Below are 24,112 nucleotides of genomic sequence, written 5' to 3'. Positions count from 1 at the left end.
CCCGAGCCTTGCCCATGCTGTTTGGGGTCTGATTATACTGAGTATATCCAGCAGCATCTGGAGGGCCACAGCTTCCCCATCCCCAAACTAGACAGTCATTTGCCTTTCCCCCCAACAGAGCTACGCTTCCCAGGGTTCCCAGAATGATTGCTAAAAGCACTTTGAGAATTGTAGCTCTATGAGGGGATCGGGGCCGCCTAACAACTCTCAGCACCCTTAACAAATTACAGATCCCAGAATTCTTTGGGGGAAGTCAAGACTGTTTAAAGTGGAATAAGAATGCTTTAGATGAATAGAGTGAATGGGGCCTTAGGATCAGAGCTGGAATAGATTTCGGTGGTCCTCTACAAGATCTACTCAGTACAGGAATTACAATGCACATCGCAACCATCTACACAGCAAATTTTAATTTTTACACGCCTTTCCCCCCTTCTTCTTATAAGACTTAATTATTTCTGGATTAGGGCACATTTCACTCAAGAAACCCCTTGCTTATCAAACTTTAAATAAATGCACACAGAGAGTTATTGTCTGGGGTGCTGTTTTCCATTAAGGCGCACCTTTTCCAGTGGAGATTTTGACCCCAGACCCTTCAAACACTGCGAAACCACACCAGCTCTTCCTTCTGCAAAAGCAGATGCCCATGCTGTCTTTCTGTTCGCTTAACGCCTCCTGTTCCCACCTCGCCCCCATCGTGAGAAAGAATTCGGTTGTTTTGAAAACGAGCGTGCAAAGCGCCCGATTCCATCGGCAGCACATCCAGATTCTCACGGAAAAGCAAACCGCATAGTTATCCCAGAGGTGGGAAGCAAAGAAATAATATTTTTTCAAATGCCTACAGAGCAGAAAATCAGTGAATGACCAGTGATATCCCCCTCTCCCCGCCGTAGAAGCCTTATCTCCCCAGTCTATGGCTCCTGCCAAACTGTACAATACTATGTTATTAATTATTATTTTTTTGAAAAAAAGAAATAAGCTGATGCAAGGAAAAATAATACCAACACCTGAATTATGCCAGGATTTTCAGCACGGATGCCTCCCTGATAGAGGCTCCAGCTACAGTATAGTACAGTACTGTAACTTTGTCCTGGGCACACAATCTGTTGAATGTAATAATTCAGAGCGTGTGAGTCCAGGGGATTGTTTGGTTCATTGCAGGAGCCATGAAAGGTTCTGTCACTATAAATGTGTTTGTGTTTAAGATGGTACAAGATGGGGCTTGAGGGGAGGGGGCTGTATGGTTGTCAGCTGCAGTGAACTACCTGCTGCACCTCTGGATTAATTAAAAGGGATCCCTGACCATTAGGTCCAGTCGTGACCGACTCTGGGGTTGCGGCGCTCATCTCGCTTTATTGGCCGAGGGAGCCGGCATACATCTTCCGGGTCATGTGGCCAGCATGACTAAGCCACTTCTGGTGAACCAGAGCAGCGCACGGAAACGCCGTTTACCTTCCCGCCAGAGCGGTACCTATTTATCCACTTGCACTTCGGCAGGAGCAGGGACCGAGCAACGGGAGCTCACCCTGTCGCAGGGATTTGAACCGCCAACCTTCTGATCGGCAAGTCCTAGGCTCTGTGGTTTAACCCACAGCGCCACCTGCGTCCCTCTGCATTAATTAATTCCCTGTTTGCAAGTCTTCCCTTGAAAAACTGGGACTTTCCGTAGTTATTTGGTGCGTATCTAAATGCACTCTGCACATGCTCAGGAACACCTCTGGAGGCTGAATGTGAGGAGTAAGGGAAATAAACTTGTGGAACTCAGGAATATGCCTGATTTGGAAGTAGCAATGGACAAACCCGGCAGGAATAGGTGCCTCCCAATTAGTTTCATCACACTTAGCAAACTACAACTCCCAGAATTCTTTGGGGGAAGCCATAACCGTTTACCGCAGTATCATAGTACTGTATGGCAAAAATGTAGCTTTTAGAAGGAGGAAACTGGGAGGCCTCCGTGATGTGGTTGTAGGTAAGAGGGCAGACAAGTGGGGCCTGACACTGGGCAGTGATGGGGCAGTGCCCCATTTGCCCTGACACACCACCCTCCACTGTTACTGCAACGTAATCTGGTAGCGTTGAATGAGCAAAGCTCATGGACTGGAATATAATGGTAAATAAGGGACAAAGAAAGGAGATGGGGAGGTTTAATAGTAGAACCCAACTCCCTCTTGTGATGTCACAAGCAGATCTATATATGGCGGAGAGAATCTTCACAGCGATCATGGATGGAATGGGGGCAAAGGTACCCACATCTCTAAGGCCAGGACCATTTTGAGATCTCATAGCAACTACATCACTGCACATCAGTCAGGTGAGTTAAACTGCATGCATGTGAAAGACTATGAACGTAATGACTGTTTTCCAATCCATGTGGAATTGTGCATCGTAATTAATTATTTCACTGAAATAATTAAGGACACAATTTTACAGATTTTTCCAATAAAGGAAGCCTCTAGATCAGGGTTTCCCAAAGTTTTGACCCCTTTGTGGTGTGGGAGGGTGGTGTCAATGGGGCTGTGCAGGAGGTGAATACAGACTTAGAGATTCTTTTAGAGGGGAAGCCATGTGTTTTAAAAGTCCTTTAAATGTATTGAGTCGATGTGACTTAAAATCAGGCCTCATTGTCCTTTCTTCACAGGCAGAGGTCACCCTTTCCCCACACTTCTTCATAACTCTCCTTGCTTTCTCCTTGTGAGGAACTAGGCCTGAGGGCCCATCCTATGACAGGAGTGTCATATTTGATTGTTCAGATGTGTGCCCCATTCATTTATAAAGTGGTTCAGGGTCTATTTTACACACCGAAAAGGAATGGCTGTGACCTGAGGGGAGCTAAACTCTCCCTTTCTCCATATTCCAAGCACTTTTCTTCACAGTCCGCTTCATTTCCATCCAGGGCGGGTATGGTGGGTATACCAGCAGTGATGATGAAATGTGATGAAGTAATGTAATTGTTTCACCTAAGCTCACCTAGGAAGTTTGTGGCGGGGAGGATTTGAACTCGCAAGTTCCTGGTTCATCTTAGCCATAGTGTTGCACCAACTCTAACTGTAGACTGTCTTGTTTGATAATTATATTTCGAAATCAAGTCCGATCCACAGAGTGGAGAGAATATACAGTGGTACCTTGGGTTAAGTACTTAATTCGTTCCAGTGGTCCGTTCTTAACCTGAAAGTGTTCTTAACCTGAAGCACCACTTTAGCTAATGGTGCCTCCTGCTGCTGCGCGATTTCTGTTCTCATCCTGAAGCAAAGTTCTTAACCCGAGGTACTATTTCTGGGTTAGCGGAGTCTGTAACCTGAAGCATCTGTAACCCGAGGTACGACTGTATTTCATTCAAGAGGCATGAAGCGTCTCTTCAATATTGTCATTCAGGGCCTGGTTTTTACAATTTTGAAGCTCCGCAATGCAGAAAGAGTCCTGACACCTCTCCCTGCTTTTTTGCTTCTGAGGAACTGGGCCCAAGAGCTAAATACGAAAGGAATGCTCATATATGACTGTTCAGATGTATGTCCCATTTATTTATAAAGTGGGGAGTTGGGCAGGCGGGGGTGGGGGGGTCTATCCGTTACTCCCAAAAGGTGTAAAAAATATATAACTTCTTTGAGGGAAAGAATGAGCTTTAAAAGCATACTGTCAAGGGGACCCATTCACACTGGGCCATTCCTGAGGTACATCTTGATTGCACAATAATTCTATTCTTCATTGTATTATTTTGCTTTCGCTAATTACTCTTTGGGCTTTTATAAGCTAAAGGAAGGAAGGCTATCGCAGAGAAAACCAATGCATAATACAGTAGCTGCAATGTTTTGCTTGTAGACCGCACAGGTTATTGGGATCACCTGATGTCTCTGATGTCAGGTGACTGAGGGGTGGGCAGCGCCGCTCGCCTGTAAAACTTGGCTTGTGGAAGTGGAGAGATAAGGGCCCAGCAGCTGCAGCAATAGGATGAGTGGACAGGGCAGTGATACTTGAGGTGAGGACTGGAGCCTGGCAGCTTTGTCCCTATGCTTCCCTATGTCTTTAAATGGTGCCCCATATCCTGAAAAAGAGGTGGTCCCCTCACTCTGCCTCATTTTTTAAAAAATATATTTCTAGGTTGCTTTTCCGGGCAAAAGCCCATCCCAAGTGACAGACTATCTTAAAGCAAGTAAGCTGAAGGGTTGGTACTGTATTGTCTACACCAGTGGTGGCCAAACTTGGCCCTCCAGCTGTTTTGGGACTACAACTCCCATCAACCCTAGCTAACAGGACCAGTGGTCAGGGATGATGGAAATTGTAGACCCAAAACAGCTGGAGGGCCAAATTTGGCCACCACTGATCTACACAGACTGGCAGCTGCTCTCTGGGGTTTCAGACAGGGACATTCCCAGTCCTACCCGGGGATGCCGGGGACTGAACCTGGAAACTTCTCCATGCAAACAGATGCTTTACCGCTGAGCTACGGACCTCCCCGTACCCTACTCTTCCCCCCCTCCAAGGCCACCACAAGTTAGCCTATCTGCAAATAGACAACCGCTAAGCCTCCACAAATTATTATTTATAAATCCTTGCTTGCTTGCTGTTGGTGGCACAGAAGAACACCTGCTCTTCCACCTTCTCCTTCTCCTCACATTGGTGTTATAAAATTGCATTTTCTCATCATTCCCCTCAGCCAGACAAAAAAAACCCCAAACAAACCCCAAAGTGTCTGGCTAGCATTTTGGAAGATGGAAAAATGCCCCATAAGGCCTATGTTATTGTGGGCATGCATGAAGAACTCTCTACCCAACGAAAGCAGCATTGTGTTTGACCACTGGATGTCACAACTCCTCAATGCACAACGCGGCTGAAAAGCCAGAGGAATCAAGCCGAGTGTGGGAGCGGTTCTACGCAAGCGTTTCCAGAAAGAGAAGGGGGGGAAATGTTGTTTTTTCTCCCTGCCATAGAATCGTGGAATTGGAAGGGACCCCAAGGGTCATCTAGTCCAACCCCCTGCAATGCAGGAATCTCAACTTCAGCGTCCATGACAGGTGGCCATCCAACCTCTGCTTACAAAAAAAGGAAGGAGAGTTCACCACCTATTGTGGGAGACCATTTTACTGAGAAACTGCTGTTACTGTCAAAATGTTCTTCCTGATGTTTAGGCGGAATCTCCTTTCTGGTAACTTGAATCCAGAGCAGGAGAAAAACAAGTTTGCTCCATCCTCTGTGTGACATTGGCACCCTCCTGTCCTTCATCATCATCACTTTTAATTTGTATACCGTCTTTCTATCTTACAATACTCAAGGCGGTTTACAAGCTGAAGAAACAAAGAATGTACACCTTATAACGAACTAATGCAATACAAAAAATGTGATGATAAAACATAGCTTTAAAATATGCAACCTACATCAAATAAAGTAACATTCAACAATCATTAGAATAATATAGAATAATAATATCGGCATATAAAAATTAAACAGAAATCCACTCTTAACAATTACAATAAACGATTTCTAAACTGCAATCAATAAACAACGGCATCCCACTGTGCATAAAATAATACAATACAAATTGATAAGCAGAGACTGGAGGGTGGGGCAAGGCAGGTGGAAGAAGGCCTTGCCTGATGAAGCCTCTCCCCTCACCCCTCTTTGGAGACAATGGAGCAGTGCACTTTTGGGGAGGAGGTCAACGTGTTGGAAGGTTGCAGCGCCTGCTGTGGCTGTAGAGACCGATGCAGGAGAGACATGTTTTGTTGCAGCTGGGGCAGATGAAGGCGTCCGGTTGTGCTGCTGCAGATACACCACAGCGTTTCTTCTCTCTGCACTCTTCCCAGTGGCCATTTCTCCTCTGGTCACTGCTATGGATACACAAATTGACTGCCTGTCTCCAGGCACTGCGGTCATCTGCAAGCAATTTCCACATGGCAGGGCTGATGTTGCCAGCATCCATGTTACTTCTGCAGACATCTTTGTAGCACAGAGTTGGTCTGCCCATTGGCCTGGTGCCAGAAGCCAGCTCTCTATACAGTACGTCCTTGGAGATCCTGCCACCTTCCATTCTGTGGACATGACCAAGACAGCCTAGATGTTGCTGAGACAGGAGTAAGAACGTGCTGGGAATGTGGGATTGGGAGAGCACCTCTTTGTTTGGAATTGTTTCCTGCCCTGTGATACCACAAATCTTCCTGACCAACAGCACATGTGGAAGATGTTGGGGCATTGCTCCTAATGGTTGTAAGTTGCCTACGACTTACTTCCACAAAGCAGTGTGCTAAACACAGGCCTGGTAGACCTTCGCCTTGGTATTGACCATTAGCATCACATTCTCCCACACCCTTTTGGAGAGGCGAGCAGTTGCCGTAGCTGCCTTGCCAATACGCTTGTCCAGCTGGTTATGGTGGAACCCAGGTAGACAAAATTGTCTACCACCTCAAGTGTGTGGTCACACTTTTAAAAATAATAATAATAATAATGAAAGTAAATATTTTATTATTGGTCACAGAATACACTGTTGAGTCTAGAAGGTAAGAGCCAATCTGCATTCAGTTGAAGCAAACTCACTACGAGTCGCAGTGTGGCAGCTTGTATTCTTCTGGTCCATCAAGCTTCAGTGATACTTCTTCCAGCAATCATGCTTTATACGGTCGAAGTTCCAGATGTAGCTGAAAACCACATAGGCAGTTAGCATCATGGCCATGCCACCAATACCTGCTTTCTTCACATCAATGTACTTTTTAACAAATCTGGGATAGCCTCCTCGGACAGCCGCAACAAACCCAGCTGGGCTGCAATCTCGAGTTGCTAACCAGTTTGGCAACTGCCCCACTTTTACATCCAGCAGCCTCACATCTTTTACTGGAACAGGTCGGTCCTCCATCTTGAAGCTGCCGGAGTGTCTCCCTGCTCCTCCGCTCGCAAAGGCTGCTGGGAGAAGATTGCGCACGCGGGGGCTCTGTGGTCACAGTTTTTAAAATAAGTTGGCAAGCCCACTCCCCGCTGACCAAGGTGCAACAACAAACTAGACCTTAGGGGGAGGGACTCCATATCACAATGATCTGCAAGCAGAAGATCCCAGTTTGAAACACTTGCATCTAAATTTAAAAGGATTTGGTAGCTGGGGATGAGGAAGAGATGTAGCCGATACTCTGGCAATCCACCACCAGCCAAAATAGATGCAACTTGGCAAGATGGAGAAAGTCTTTGTTGTAAATGCCTGTGCAAGCCTGAGAGGTAAACAGAACTCTTGGCGCAGTGATAAGGTACCCTGCTACCAAAGGATTCTGTGGGACCTGGAAGGCTGTACAGATTCTTACACTTCATATTGGTCCAGTCCAGGGCCTGAGATTGGATAGGACAGCTGGGCTAAGGCTAGCTTCTGAGTCAAGACTGAGATGAGATTTGAATTCAGGGTTTGAGGGCTCATCAACTCACAGTGTTAACTGATGCATTTGAATAGGGCAGATGGAGCTCAGGGAGGAGGGAAACAGATAATGCTTTACTAGTTAAACTGAATGCAAACAGCGCATCCTACAAGGAGAAATAAAAAGAGAGGTTTTGCCTTTCTGTGTGACCACTCCCATTCCCACCATGGCAGCATTACACAAAACCTGCAGATCGCTTGGGAACTCACTACCTGCAAATGCTTAATGTTTTTTTAAAAAAAGCTTCCCGCCATCTCATTCATTATTATTCCGCATGATGCATGCAAGATCAGATGGTGTTATTCCTTCCCGGCTTCCCCCACCTCCCCTTCCCTGGAGGAGTCATTGCTTTTGACATCTGCATTGGTCTGTGCAACGGCAGAGCTAATCAAACATGGCCCACAGTGCCTTGTGTAATCCTTGTATATCCAGGGCTGGGTAAATAGTCATTGAGGGAGCGGGTGGCGCTGTGGTCTAAACCACTGAGCCTCTTGGGCTTGCTGACTGATCAGAAGGTCAGCAGTTCAAACATAGCTGTCAGCTTTTCCCTTTTCTTGCGAGGAATCCTATTTGGAATAAGGGAATTTCCCTTAAAAAAAGGGAAACGGTGACAGCTATGGGTTCAAATCTGTGCAACGAGGTGAGCTCCCATTGCTCTGTCCCAGCTTCTGCAAACTTAGCAGTTCTCATGCACACCAGTGCAAGTAAATAAATAGGTACCACTGCGGTGGGAAGGTAAATGGCATTTCCGTGCGTTCTGGCTTCCATCACGGTGTCCCGTTGTGCCAGAAGTGGTTTAGTCATGCTGGCCACATGACCCGGAAAGCTGTCTGTGGACAAATGCTGGCTCCCTCAGCCTGAAAGCAAGATAAGCGCCGCTACCCCCTAGTCGCCTTTGACTGGACTTAACCATCCAGGGGTCCTTTACCTTACCATTACCTTAAATAGTCATTGAAATTAGCTGAGAGAAAAGCAACTCAGCCATTTATACCAGCATCACCTGCCAGGGATTCCACCGCGGAGCGTCACCTCTGCACCTGCGTCTCCAAGCCTGAAATGATTATGTTCAAAAGTCTCCTTGCTCTTGCTCAGAGGTTGAGAATGTAGAGTTTAGATTCACCAGAGGGGGGAATGTGACATCAGAACCCCTAACATTCATTTAAACTGGGCTGTTGGCAGAGGGGTGTCACCAACTTTTTCGGGCCTGTGAAAATATATTGAATTTTGGGAGAGTGCCATGGGCATACACTCACGGTTGCTTCTTTCCCTCCACCTTCCCAGACCTGCGTCATAATCCAACCACACCCAAAGGACATGTATGTTTGTGTCCACATAAAGAGAAATATGCTTTGTTTTTCCATGGAGTCAGAGTAAAAGATCAGATCTAGTAGAATTAAAGCAGCTCCTCATGAATGCTTGTGGGTGGCAACCCTCCACACCTAGCCCGCAAATCCACCATTAAAATATTATATTATTTATTTAGTGCATTTCTACCCCACTTTCAGCCAAAAAGGTTCCCAGAGTGGCTTACCTACAGTGTGTATGTGAAGAAGTGTGCATGCACACGAAAGCTCATACCACTAACAAACTTAGGTGGTCCTGGAAATATAAGGTGCTACAGGAAATATTTTTTAAAAAATTTGTTTTGACTATGGCAGACCAACACGGCTACCTACCTGTAACTTAAAAGGTAAAGGGACCCCTGACCATTAGGTCTAGTTGTGGCTGACCCTGGGGTTGTGGCGCTCATCTCGCTTTATTGGCTGAGGGAGCCAGCATACAGCTTCCGGGTCATGTGGCCAGCATGACTAAGCCGCTTCTGGTGAACCAGAGCAGCACACGGAAACGCCGTTTACCTTCCCGCCGGAGCGGTACCTATTTATCTACTTGCACTTTGACGTGCTATCGAACTGCTAGGTTGGCAGGAGCTGGGACTGAGCAACGGGGAGCTCACCCCGTCGTGGGGATTCGAACCGCCGACCTTCTGATCGGCAATTCCTAGGCTCTGTGGTTTAACCCACAGCGCCACCCACGTCCCTACTTGTAACTTACCTATAGTTAATTAAAGCAAGACAGTCCCTTCCTGCAGGCTTACAATCTAAACCCCCACCCCCACCACAACACGCAAGGGAAGAGGGACACGGAGGGAAGAGGAAAGCAAACTCAGGCACCAATTCTTTAAAAAGTTGTTCTGATAATGACCAGCTGACACAGTTCAGAGCTAAGAGGTTCCTGATACAGCTGGTCTGTTGGCAAAGCTGATGGAATGAGCCCTCTAATTTGTTAAAAATCACATTGGTAGACTGTACAGTTGAAATCACAGACCTGGTGTTTGCCAGCGCTGCAAAAACATTGATCCGAGGTATGGATCCTCATGGAAGAGACCAAAGGTTTTCTCTTTTGTTTGTTTTTAAGACAGCGATGAATTTAAGAGCAAGGTATTTCTCAGCACACACAAAGTGTTTTCCTGTTGCGATGGGGTCTACAGCTTCTGTTTTAAACCAATAAAGGGACAGCTAGTGCAATAATTAGCACTGGGCTAAATTCAGTGAGAACTGACGACAAAGTTAAGATCAATAAGGCCTTTAAGAACCATATTGTCAGAAAAGCAGTGTTCAATGTCTGGACAAAATATAAAGACTTATTGGAAAACAAAACTCCAAGGTGGCTATCACCTCTGGAAGCTAAGGCCCGAAAAAGACCCAATATGGAGGCCAAATGGCCAAAATATTGGGAAATATTAGAAAAAGATGGAGACAATTGGAAATTGCAGAGTTTGGAGAAAATGAAGGATAAAGTGCGAGACTGGCTACACTACGCTCAGATTAAAGAAGTCTTTAAAAATGACAAAAAGTTAGGGTTCCAGGTGGAGAAATCGAAATTGGAAACAGAATTGTTAGAACCTAAGACTAAGGTAATCTCAAGAATGTATAACTTGCTGTTAAAATGGAACACACAAGACGAAATGGTTAAATTGGCTATGATAAAGTGGGCACAGGATATTGGCTATAACATCATGTTTGAGGACTGGGAAAGGTTGTGGACCACTGGGTTGAACTTCACTGCATGTAATGCTTTGAAGGAAAATGTAATGAAAATGATATATAGATGGTACATGACCCCAGTTAAACTTGCCAAAATATACCATTTGTCTGACAACAAATGTTGGAAATGTAAAGGAAATGAAGGAACATTCTTTCACCTCTGGTGGACCTGCCCTAGAGTGAAGGCCTTCTGGGAAATGATATATAATGAGTTGAAAAAGGTATTTAAGTATACTTTCCCCAAGAAACCAGAGGCCTTCCTCCTGGGTATTGTCGGCCAGAGGGTGATAAAGCAGGACAGAACTTTTTTCCTGTACGCAACAACGGCAGCAAGGATACTCATCGCTAAGCATTGGAAAACCCAAGATCTACCCACACTGGAAGAATGGCAGATGCAACTGATAGACTATATGGAACTGGCCGAGATGACCGGCAGAATCCGAGACCTGGGAGAGGAGAGGGTTGAAGAAGATTGGAAGAAATTTAAGATGTATTTGCAAAAATACTGTAATTTGGTTGAATGTTAAGAAGGATGCTAGATCATAAATAATTGAGCACCACTAAATTAGATGGAATTGGGATGACAAGTGAGAAATATAAACCTTCTGGAGAACTATTAGAGTATATTTAAATGAACGGGGCACAAGAATGTAAACAAGATGATAAATTGCTGGTAAAAATTTACAATGATGTAAGTGGGAGCGGGAGACGTGAGGGAGTCCAAAGAAGTTATGAAACTATGCTACAATACATGTTATATTGGTTATTATGTTTATACTTGTATTTAAAAATTTTAATAAATATTTAAAAAAAAATTAATAAATTCAGTGAGAACTGGGTTTTGATCCCCACTCAGTTACAAAGCTTACGGAGTGACTTTCGGCCAGGTGTCACCTCTCTCACCCTATCCCGCCTCGCAAGGTTGTTTTGAAGGTAAATGGTGGGAATGAGGATGCCTTGGCTCAGCCTTTCTCAACCTGTGGGTCCCCAGATGTTGTTGAACTACAACTCCCATCACCCCTAGCTAGCAAGGCCAGAGCTCAGGGATGATGGAAGTTGTAGTCCAACAACATCTGGGGACCCGCAGGTTGAGAACTGTTGCTTGGCTAGTGCAGTCAACCTGGTGCCCTCCAGGTGTAGAGTACAGCTCATGAAGAACTGGGGGGAAACAAGACATAGCATCCAAACTAGACCCTTTCCCCCCCCAAAGTGAGAGAAAAATCTGGCGCAGAACGATCTGGAGCCAACCTGACCTGATCTGGACCTTGAACCAAACTTGCACAGTCTCCTCCACCCTCCTTGCCACCAGATCTCCCCACCCTGCTTTGATAGGTCCAAATAACTCCAGAGCCTCAACTCACTCCAGCCAAATCCTGAGTCGACCTGAATCAGCTGGATTCATTCAGGGATCAGGGATTCAAATGGAGCCTGGGCACAGGCCTGGGCACTGCCTCCTCAGTGGCATATTATTCTGGGATGGTGTTCTTGCGCTTCCAGGTCTCGGAGCCCAAGCTGGTACTCCAAACTTGCTACATTCTGGTGCTGAATCTGACATTTTCTCCTTGGGGATCCTTGGGGATAGATAGATAGTTTATTACGGCCATAGGCCCATATTCAATAGATCATGCAGCAAAACAGGTATAACAAAGTAAAATTAATAAATTAAAATACGTTTAAATCAAGTACATCTCAAACCGTAAATTTCTACATTCCATTAAAATAAGAACAATATAGCGCTTAATATATGAAATTATCAATATAAATCAATATTATTTAGGCAAAATCAATAATCATAGAGTAATCCATTTTTCCTCTTATAAGCTAATACTGTTATCAGAAATCTGGCAACAGAAAGAGACCTGCTCGGATCAGAATCTTGCAGTAAATGTATTAGCTGTTTTTCCAAGGAGTCACCCGAGATTTCCAATAATAAAGGGGACAAAAATCTGATCCGAGAAACTGAATGTAGTGAACAACAGAATAGTATATGTTGTAAGGATTCTATAGATCTATTATCACATACACGCACCGCTGAGATCTGACCATTGTAAAATCTATTATTCAAGACATTGGAAGGAAAGGCGTTAAATCTTGCCTTAATAAAGGCATATCTGTGGACCGCTACAGACAAAGAAGTCAAATAGGATGGTATCTGCTGAGAGGGCACTATGCCAAGATTTAATGGTGAGCAAGTGCCATTACCCAAAATGGTGTTTTGTTGTAAGTCAATCTCCTCAAGTTTTTGAGTGAGGATGTTTTTTGCTGTGGCTAGGTCCAGTCCCAATAATTCTGATGGAGACAATCCATAGGTCACTACTTTAGAGTGGATCTCTTTTGCCCATAGGACGGGAAAATCATCTCTCCAAAGGCATTGGATCAGATACAGATTCGGGAGCCTATGCCTTAAGGACAACCAACAGCAAAGGCTGCGCCTCCAAAGAGTATTTTCTAAAGATATAATTTTTAATTCTAGGCGAATAGCTGCGTTACTAACGCACTGTGGAAGTTTTAGCAGTCGTCTTAGAAATTGATTTTGGGTTATCTCCAAGGGCATCAAGTTTACTGCGGTCCCCCCATAAAGGAACAGCATATGCCAATGCTGCAATTACTTTAGCTTTGAATACTTTCAGGGCAGATGGAACATGAAGAGCCCCATCCGAAAAGAAAAAGCGCAAAAGTGCAAAGGATTGGGCCTTGGCCTTGTTTAAAATATGTGCAATATGCGCCTTCCAACCCAGATTATATTGGAGAAAAACTCCCAGGTATTGAAATTTATAGACCTGTTCAATAGGTTTCCCATCTAATTGCCACTTATAGGATTTCTGACTTTTTGAAAAAATTAGTACTTTTGATTTAGATTGATTTATAGTAAGGGAATTGGTTTTACAGTATGAAACAAAAAATTTTAATGCTCTCCTGAGGCCAATTCTTGAGAAGGATAGAATCACAGCATCATCAGCATAGAGTAATAATGGGCAACGATAGTTTGCGAGATGGGGGGCATGGATGATTTCCTGAGATTCAGCCAATGGTATCCTCATGTCACTGATGAATAAATTGAAAAGAAAAGGAGCTAGGATACATCCTTGCCGGACTCCTCTGTTGATGGGCACAGAGTTTGTGAGATCGCCGGCTGGGGTTATTCTCACCCTAGCAGCTGACCCCTCATGCAGCTGGATTATTAACCATAAAAGTCTTTTATCAATTCCCCATCGGGCCAACTTTTCCCAGAGTAACCTTCTGGGGATGCTGTCAAATGCAGCCTTAAGGTCGATAAAAGCCGCACAAAGTTGGCCTCGGTTTGAAGAGGAATATTTTCGGGCTAGATGGTGCAAGACTAAAACATGGTCCGTAGTTGACTGGTTCGGTCTGAATCCTGCTTGCTCGGGGCCTATCAATTTCTTTTCTTCAGCCCATTGGGTAAGTCTATTCAGCAGAAAACGTGCATATATCTTTCCAACTATTGACAGTAGACTAATATTCCTATAATTCTCCGGGGAGCCTTTTTTATATATTGGAATTATAATAGCGTCCTTCCATATTTTTGGCACCCTTCCAGTTGCATTGATAGCATCGAAAGTAACAGCCAGGATTTTTGCCCACCAGTCAGAATGTAGTTTTATGGCTTCCGCCGGAACCAAATCTGGCCCAGGGGCTTTGCTGATTTTAAGCTTAGAGATTAAATTCAAAATTTCATCGGGGTCAGTAGGAGACCAGACGGGGAGATGATCAAATACATCATCAAGAGCGTTGGTATTGGGTTCTGGAGACGCAAAATATTTCCTTAAAAAGGATTCCCAGACCGGGGCAGGAATTATTGTTAAGGGGTATCTCCTTGATCTTCTATTAACCAATTGCCAAAATTGCCGTGAGCTACGTGAACTAGAGGCGACTATAAGCGCCTGCCAGCAATTTTGTTGCCACTCTTGCTTAGCCATTCTCTGGGCTTGCTTATATGCTGTTTTTGCTTGTCGGTAATTCCTAGGTAATACTAAAGCACCAGAAGATTTATATTCATTGTAAATGGCACAGAGATGTCGTCTAGCTTGTTTGCACTTTAAGTTAAACCAGGGGGCACCAGTCTTAAAATGGGCCCGATTTACTTGAGTGGCTGGTACTGTAAAAAAGGACATAAGATCTTCTGTAAGCAGAGCGAATGAGTTAATAATTTGTTCATGCCCATACAGATCTAAATCTAAAACAACATGGGTTTGAATTATCTCTTGTTGGAAAAATTCCCTATATTTTTGGGCTTGAGTTACTGACCATTTTATTCCTCTCACTTGTTCTGCAGTATTTATTCCCATATATATGGGGTGTCTAGACTTGACAGGCTGCCAGTCTAGGGAAAGCTTGGCACTCAAGGGGAGATGGTCGCTCATTTGGACGTTTTCTATTTTAAAATAAGAAAAACTTGGGAATAAATCTCTGGAAACAATAAAATAATCGAGAACACTATTTGTAAGTGTGCTCAAATGAGTAAACTCACCCGGAATATCCGGGGGACAATTTCCGTTTAAAATTATCAAATTCATACGTAAAATCAGCTGATAGAGAAGGGTTCCCGCTTCGTTGACCCTATTATCTTTCGATTTTCTCTGCATATAGGGGGAGAGATCCAAATTCTGGTGATCAGGTATGACCCACCATTTGGCCTTGCCTAGCGCTTCCCAGTTTGCAGCTGTACAAGCATTAAAATCACCTCCCACGACTGATGAAATGTTTGGGAACTTAGTGTAACAGAAAGCTAGGTGTTCTTCAAGTGTTTCCCATTTGGAATGGAGGTCCGCTACCTGTCCCCCAGGGGGGAAATAAACTAGCTGGAAGGAAGATGGTATCATATCCATTTATATCAATCACGTCCTCTTCCCAAGTTTATTGTAGGAGAATTATTTGGAATAAATTAACAAATTTTAAGAAGTCTGGATCAGATTTCTTCCCCCTCCATCCCGCAATATTCCAGCATAGAAATGACATCCAGGAGTGGCTGGGTTGGTCGTTAGGTAGTCAGATCATGTGGGAATGGGATCCTAAATTTGGGGGAGTTTCAGCTTCAAAAAAATCAGTAATTTTCCTCTGAGAAGGTGGCAATTGTGCTATACATCCCAACTGTTTAGATTTATTGGGGTGGTTTGGCCGTAAAGTCGTGCCACTCGACTCACTAAAGGCAGATGTTAGGCCTAAGATAGTCGACTTTTCAGAGCCAGATGGTAGAATTAGGGGGGTATTACTTAGAGAAAGCGAAATTAAGTCAACAGGTATCGTGCCACTAGTGGATGATCATTAATTGTTTGGGTAGTTTTGTTAATACGACCTGTTGGGTCTTCAACCAGATCACTCTTCGGGGCTGAAAGTAAAATGGAGTCGTCTCTCATTTGTTGGGCTGGTTCAGCTGGTTCTGTTACCGGTTCGATGGTATCTATGGATTTATTCAACTTGCACACGTTAGAAGAGAGTGGGTTAATAAAGTTACAAGTAAGTGAACCCATATGGGGCACTTTACATGGAGAGCCTAATTCAGATTTGTTAAGTTCCCTCATTTTGTCCCAGGCAGATGTTGTAGCCATATTTGCCTCGGAGATGGGATGCATGATAGATGGATCTGGTAATGGGGTTTCCGCCTCCAGAATGTGGAAAAGTGGATTCATCTCCACAACAACCTGTTGGCTGGTAGGCGTGGGTGCCTTCCCAACCCACAGGTCCAGTTCTTGGTGGTATAAGCGTGGGACAGAATCTGAAACACAGTCTCTATCAAGCATATTTTGTTTAGATATTCTCAGCTGTTCCTCCGTCACTTTTGTCAGGCAGGAGTGAAGGGTATCAATTTTATGAAGTATATCTTTCTGAACTTCTTGCGGGAGAACGCTATAAGAGTGGAGTAAGTTATTGTCAAAGCTATCAAGGACGATTCCCTGATTCTCCGCATACCTGGGTCCAAGGGAGTCCAACATTTGAGAGTCATTGGCATCCAGACCAGTAGGATATTTGGAGATGTCCTCCGCAGAGTTTATATCAATTAGAAGGTGTTTGTCAGTCTCATGTTGAGTTTTTGGCAAGTTTACAATATGAGGGATAAGTGGAATTGGAGGTGCTTCATTTTTGAAGTACCTTGAGATTCTTATACCCCTCGTCTCCAGGTGTTCTCTACATTTGTACACTAGTTTTGCCAGTCTCCCATCATAGAATGAGACCACCGCTCTAGCGAGGAATCGGTTGAAGTATAGATATTCCACTTGGGCCAAATCAGTAGGGTTAATAAGGATGCCTGGCATATAGATCTTTAAAAGGTTCAATAGATGGGCTTTACGCTCTTCTTGTGACAGGAGTCCTGGAGGTTTAGGATAATTTGATAAAACGAGCTTGTTTCGGTACAACACCAGATTACAGTTTTATTTGTCAGATTTGTCAGATTTCTCTTCTTAGAGGATAATTTGATAAAACGAGCTTGTTTCGGTACAACACCAGATTACAGTTTTTATTTGTCAGATTTGTCAGATTTCTCTTCTTAGAGGAATTGGTTTCATCTACAGATAGAATGTGAGACCATGGATCTTGGATCAAAATGTCTTGCTTGGAATTAGGTGTTTGGGCTTTATTAGCCCTTTGTTGTGGCATTCTTCTACACAATCCTCTCTCTGCACAGCCGGTGCAGGAGCGAGAAGTTTCAGTTTCCTGCTGATTCTCACTCGGCTTAACTTTACCCCTCTTCTTAAAGGGCCGAGTGCTTTTTGTTTGTGCTCCCTTTAGGGTAGCTCTTTTAGAGAGAGGTCTTAGATCACTCCAATGAAAGCCTGATGTTCTACAGCCACTCCTGGTCTTCACCATTATTTATCTTGTAAAGGTCGAGTTGGTAAAAGTCTCATCTCGGTTCATTCTCTCACAAACATTCTCCAATATATTAAAGGGATAGTTCGCCTTTTAGTCTTTTCCCCCTTATTTCTTTCTTGATTTGATATTACAGCAGTCCATGCAAGCTGCTGTAAAACAATATAATTGTAATTCTCTTCTCCACCTTGTTTTTTCCTGGATTGTATTTCAAAATGCAGTGGGTTTGACCTCCTCTTTCTCTTGCATTAATTAAGCATCTGGTTAATCTCAGCTATCTTTCCATTCGCTTCGGTTGAACTCCCAGTCCTTTGTACAGCTTCCAGCTCAAAGAAGGCTCTAGCTGCCGTAAGATTTATGCTTAATTACCTATGTTTTGATAGCTTTTTCCGGGGGACCAACCGTGCTTGCAGATACCAGACGCCTCTTTTCTTTGGAGAGTCTGCCGCAGGATCACTCCCGAAGTCAGGCTTTCTCTCCATGGGGAGGGAACGCTGTTGTGGGCATCTGTGGTCTCCTTCAACTCTGGAGACCCCTCCAACGCCTCAGTGTGTCCTTTTAGATGCAGGAAGCCCTCCTGGGTCTTTTGGGAGTTGTGAAGCCTAACAAGGAAACGGAGGCTTCGAGAGAAAGACTAACGACCAACCGCCTCACGAGCTTTCTGGGTCTGAGCAGTAAAACAATAAAACAATAAACTAAAAACAAGGAGAGGTGATGAGGCAGCCAGTAAAACGTTAAAAATATAAAATTAAAATTAAGAAGTGGCTAAAAACTACTTGAAAGCTGCAAAGGATAGAGGGGGCTTTGCCCTGCCGGACTTAAAACTTTATTATGAAGCAGCAGCTTTTTGCTGGCTGAAACCATGGCTACTTCTTGAGAATACAGACATTCTGGACCTGGAAGGCTATGATAATAGTTTTGGTTGGCATGCATATTTATGGTATGACAAGGTAAAGGTACATAGAAATTTCAAAAATCATATTATTAGGAAAGCATTGTATAATGTATGGAATCGATATAAAGATTTGTTTGAAAGTAAAACCCCCAGGTGGCTGTCACCAATGGAAGCTAAGGCGGTAAAAAGATTGAACATGGATACAGACTGGCCAAAATATTGTGAAATTATAGAATATGATGGTGAAAAGCTGAAACTACAGAGTTTTGAGAAATTGAAACCTAAAGTCCGAGATTGGTTACATTACTACCAGATTAATGAAACTTTTAAGCAGGACAGAAAACTAGGATTTCAGAAGGAGAGGTCAAAGTTAGAAACAGAATTGCTAGAACCCAATACTAAGAATTTGTCTAGAATGTATAATCTGCTGCTAAAATGGAATACACAAGATGAAACGGTTAAATCAGCCATGATTAAGTGGGCACAAGATATTGGTCATGATATTATGTTTGCTGACTGGGAGCAGTTATGGACCACAGGTATTAAATTTACGGCATGTAGTGCCCTGAAAGAGAACATAATGAAAATGATCTATAGGTGGTACATGACCCCAGTCAAGCTTGCAAAGATATATCATTTGCCCAATAACAATTGCTGGAAGTGTAATGAATGTGAAGGAACTTTTTATCACCTTTGGTGGACCTGCCCAAAGATTAAGGCCTACTGGGAAATGATCTATAATGAAATTAAGAAAATCCTTAAGTGGACATTTGTAAAGAAACCGGAGGCTTTTCTCTTGGGCATGGTCGGCCAATTGGTACCAAAGAAAGATAGGACCTTTTTTATGTACGCAACAACAGCAGCAAGAATCCTTTTGGCGAAGTATTGGAAGACTAAAGAACTACCTACTCTGGAAGAATGGCAGACCAAGGTGACTGAATTTATGGGACTGGCAGAGATGACCGGCAGAATCCGTGACCAGAGGAAAGAGACAGTGGAGGAGGACTGGAAAAAATTTAAAATCTATCTTAAAAATTGTTGTAAAATTTCGGAATGTTAAGATGTCAGGGGATTGGACACTAAGAATTACAGCTATAAATCGAAATTTATAAAGCAGAAACTCTTTTTAAAGAGAATTAAATATAAAAATGGGATGAAGAATTGCTAAAAATTTTGAAATTTGGATGCAGTGAAGGGGAGGTTTGGGGAAGTCGCATTATGTTTGTTTTGTTTTTTGTTTATGTTGTAAAATCAATAAAAATTATTATTAAAAAAAAAATAAATAAAAACTACTTGAAAGCTTAATAGAAGGCGGGAGCTCTGACTAGGCTGCTGTCTCAGTCGCCATCTTGGTCGTCCATCCTACTCATCCATCTGTGTGCCTGAAGTCTTGTTTATGAAATTTGCATTGCGCCCGAGGCCCTGAATGGCCTCCCGCACGGATGCTGACCAAACACAAACCGGCTTTCCTTCAGCACGGTGGCTACACCACATGCCTTTATACCAGGGGTCAGCAAGGTTTACTGGCCATGGACTGGATCACTCCCATGGAGATTGCCTGTGGGCCGGACTGGTGCAGCACGACACCGGAAATTGTCTCTGCACATGTCTTCAGTGTTGGTAATCGCTTCTGCGCATGCCCAGACACCGAAAATCGCAGCTGCACAGAAGCGATTTTTGGCATCTGGACATGCGCAGACGCGATTTCCAGTATCTGCATGTACGCAGACGTGATTTTTGGCGAATCCGCACACTGTGCTGCACTGGTTTAGCACAGCACGCGGAGGACTCGCCAAGCAGGCAGCTCGGTTCGGGGCGGCTCGTGGGCCAGTAAAATGGTCTTTGTGGGCCGCATCCTGCCCATGGACCACACATTGCCGACCCCTGCTTTATACTATAGACCCAGTGCATTAGTAGGGAGACTATTCCAGCTCGAGGACCACATTCCCTTCTGTGAAAACTCCCAGGGGCCACATGCTAGTGGTGGGAGGGGCTGGATGCAAAGGTGGCCAGAGCAACAAATGTAAATGTAAACATTATTTTTGTACAGTACCCACACACGCTCTGTCCTCCGTTCAGGCAAATGAGGCATGATCAGAGTTCAAGGGCACTTTGCAGCCAGGCAAAAACACTCAAGCTTGGAGTGAACTGGACAATGTTGCATTTTTTTCGGGGGTGGGGAGATACCTATGACTCCCTGTTTGAATGTTGATTCCTTAGTTTGGGGGTGGCGGTGCAAAACGTAGGGTTCACGGTACAAAAGGGTGCAAAAATATTTCAAAACTTTGGCACCAGTTTGGAGTCATCGGGCAATGCTGGAGTTGGGGGTGTGTGATACCTATGGCCCCAAATTACTCAGTTTTTTGGGCGTGCAAAACATGGGGTTTTTGGTGCGAAATGGCTGCAAAGCTTTGGCACCAGTTTGGAGGGGATCCCACCCAGATTTCGGGGAATGAAGCTCAGAGCCGGGCTGGTGGAGGGTCAGCTCTGGGAAGTGGGTGTGTTTTGTGTCCAGGCAGAGGTCCAGGCAGAGAGTCTAGGAGGGCTGCTTTGTCCCCCGGGCTGGAGGTTCCCTACCCCCCTCCCTGCCCTAATGCATGCTGGGAAGCATTAAACATTAATGCTTCCAGGACGCTGCTGTACAGAAGGCCAATAATGCCGGCTCCCGAGAGGGGAGACCGTGAGCTTTGCAAAAGTACAGAACGTTACATTGCCTTGGTGCCATTGACCTTGTGCTCTTTGCTGTTTTGCCATCCCATTAGAGTGCCTGGCAGCTCTTCTCCCAGGTGGGTCAATAAGATATCATTAGGAGATGTAAGCTTGGGGGGAGGGAATACCCCAGCAGGTTGATATATGTTATTGTTTTGGCAGGGAGCAGGGAAAGGTGAGGCTGAGCGCGTGGGGCGGGCGGGGGGAAGGCTGGCTTTAAAGTAAATTGTTATTTACTCTTTCCAGAATAAATAAGAGAAGAAGACGGGCTGGTTCCTCGCTGGCACCTGTTTTCAGACTTGGGAGAGCCATGAGGACTAGCGGCTGGGTGTTCCCCCTGTTCCTTTTGCAGCTAAGCTCTTCTCACATCCTGCACTGGACCTACAAAGGTAATAAGGAGACAGAATTGGGATGGGGTGCGAGGAGAAGGAGGGGTAGGCAGTAGGCGTTGCGTTTAACATTCTCCCTTCTGTTGTTGGAAACCTGCAGGGTTGACACCCCGGTTGAAACGAAAGGCTTAGATTGAAACTGAGCTATAAGCTAGGCATATTTGCTCAGACATAAATCCAATTGGTTTCCAGCAAGATTTCCTTCCGAGCAAATAGGATCAGGATTGCAGCATCAGCGCCGTAGCCCTACGCATGTAGGCTTAAAAATAATGCCAAGTCTGCGCATGTGACGGAATGATGGGGTTGAAAGGCAGTGTGGCATAGTGGCTAGTGCGTCAGACGAGAGATTGGGGAGATGCAAGCATATATTTAAAGCACATTCCCTCTCCCCCAAGAATCCTGGGAACTGTAGTTTATCCCTCACAGAGCTGCTGTGGTTAGCTCTCACATCAAACTACATATCCCAGTTCTTTGGTGGAAATGTGCTTTATATAGTGTGCACATGGTTACAGATTCAAATCCCCCTTTTGAGCTCTGAAGTGGTGACTTGGAGAAGTTTACAACATCTCAGCTAGCTTGACTCACAGAGTTGTTGCAAGGATTTATTTAAGTTTCCGGGAGGAAACATAGGGTATCAAAGGACTAAATATAAATTGAGGTGGTGGTGTGGGTTGTACCATTACAGTGAGAGATATACAAGTTGTTGTTGTTTTTAATGTTGTTCTGTGTAAAGGAAAATTACATGCCTGCAGGAAAAAAAATATTGTTTGTGGGGAAGGGCAATATAACTCCCTTAATAAAATGAAGCAAGAACTTAACACCTCTTATGCTATGTTAGGGTTGCCATATTTCAAAAAGTGAGAATCCGGACACAAGAGTTGTTGAGCTTTTTTGAACTATTTTTAAAGGAAATTTGCCCAAAAAACAACACTTCCGACCAGTGTTCAAAACTCCCATTGTTCTGGATGCATTTTGTGACAGGGAATTTCATTGGCGTGAGCATTTTCAGAGCTCTGGCCGCAGTGCTGCGCCTAAGATTTCAGATTAAAACCGCAGAGTGGAAGGAAAGGAGGACCTTTTTCTGCCTCCCCACTTCCAGCTACTCTCTTAAGACTGGAGAAGAGACCCTCTGAAAAATAATAGGGGGGTGGGCAGGGGAAGGACTAGACCATGTGTAAAATGAACACAATATTTTAGCTGCAGTTCATTCATTTTCAGCTTTGTATTGTTATTTTAAAAAGTGTGCATAGACATTCCATTGTTGCACCCATAACCTAGGTTTGAGGTGCCATTTGGCTCCTAGCTTTCATATCTCAGTTTCTAACACTGCTTCTGACATGCGTTGCCATACACTTGGGTTTTCCTGGACATTTTTACAGATTTTCAGAAATTCCGCCCAGACTCTATTTCCGACGGACGAATCCCGGATATGTCCTGGAAATTCTGGATGTATGGCAGCCCTAGCTATGTACATAATCTATATACAGTGGTACCTTGGGTTAAGTACTTAATCCATTCCTGAGGTCCGTACTTAACCTGAAACTATACTTAACCTGAAGCACCACTTTAGCTAATGGGGCCTCCTGCTGCTGCCGCGCCACCGGAGCACAATTTCTGTTCTCATCCTGAAGCAAAGTTCTTAACCTGAAGCACTATTTCTGGGTTAGCGGAGTCTGTAACCTGAAGCATATGTAACCTGAAGCGTATGTAACACGAGGTACCACTGTACTGTGTGTATATATATATATATATATATATATATATATATGCAGGTTTTGGTGTCCTCGGGTGTCTTCCCGTGTAAAAGTTGGGGTGTCTAGGCGACGTTTCGACGAGGTCTCACTCGTCATCTTCAGGCTGGTGCTTTCGGCTTCTTGTTACTGGAACAGAGCTCTGTTCCAGTAACAAGAAGCCGAAAGCACCAGCCTGAAGATGACGAGTGAGACCTCGTCGAAACGTCGCCTAGACACCCCAACTTTTACACGGGAAGACACCCGAGGACACCAAAACCTGCATTCCTGTACCCGTGAAAATCTACGAAAGCATATATATATATATATATATGCAATTACAGTGGTACCTCGGGATGCGAACAGGATCCGTTCCGGAGCCCCGTTTGCATCGCGCACAGAACGCAAGATGCGACGGCGTGTCTGTGGGTCACGTTTCACTGCTTCCGCACATGCGTTTGATGTCATTTTGAGCGTCTGCGCATGCGTGAGCGGCAAAACCCGGAAGTAACGTGCTCCGTTACTTCCAGGTTGCCGCGGAGCGCAACTCGAACACGCTCAACCCGATGCACATTCAACTCGAGGTATGAGTGTATCAGCAATGCACATATATTGTCAGAAAACAGTAGGGAGAATCTATCCCTGGATTACAGGCTGCTCCCCACAAAACAGGAACAGAGGAAATGGAGTCAGACCAGACCACTGGTCCACTGAGCTCAGTAGCACTTACACAGACTGGCAGTAATGCTGCAAGACTGTGCACAAGGATCTTTCCCTTCCCTTCCTGGAGATTCCAGGGGTTGAACCTGGAACGCGTCTGCAGGCAAAGCAGATTCTCTAACTGCTCAGCTCCAGACTCCAGTCCTTCATTCATATGACCAAATCGATCTAGAATTGGAATGAGCAGTTGGCTCAGGCTCAACTAGGGAGCATCATGGCTGACCTGGGCACTAACGGGAGCTGTCTTCACTGTGACTCTCAACTCAGGGATAGCCATCCTGGTGCCCTCAAGATGTTCCAGACTACAACTCCCATCATCCTGACCTTTGGCCCTGGGGGCTAGGGGTTGAGGGGAGTTGCAGTCGAACGTCATCTGGAAAGCCGCGGGTTCCTATCCCTGTTTTGAACAGTCTTAATA

At 44.6% G+C, this 24,112-nt stretch overlaps 1 protein-coding gene across 2 annotated transcripts in view; it reads left to right on the top strand.

Annotated features, from left to right (window-relative positions):
- The first annotated feature begins 2,212 nt into the window (after nt 1-2,212).
- Nucleotides 2,213-24,112, top strand: part of CA6 (carbonic anhydrase 6) — a 42,483-nt gene continuing 20,583 nt past the window's right edge. Inside the window, exons 1-2 of one of the 2 annotated variants that reach the window (XM_081871047.1) lie at nt 2,213-2,308; nt 21,102-21,244. In XM_081871047.1, the coding sequence (XP_081727173.1) occupies nt 21,166-21,244 (79 nt within the window). In that variant the 5' untranslated portion in view covers nt 2,213-2,308; nt 21,102-21,165. Of the gene's footprint in view, nt 2,309-20,786; nt 20,933-21,101; nt 21,245-24,112 lie in introns of those variants that run through there. The other variant, XM_081871046.1, reaches the window with a different exon arrangement.

The sequence above is a fragment of the Podarcis erhardii genome (assembly GCF_964252035.2).
Source record: "Podarcis erhardii genome assembly, chromosome: 7".
In the NCBI taxonomy this organism is placed as follows: Eukaryota; Metazoa; Chordata; class Lepidosauria; order Squamata; family Lacertidae; genus Podarcis; species Podarcis erhardii.
Note: the sequence above shows the minus strand (reverse complement) of the source record. Positions and strands in the feature narration are given on the sequence as shown.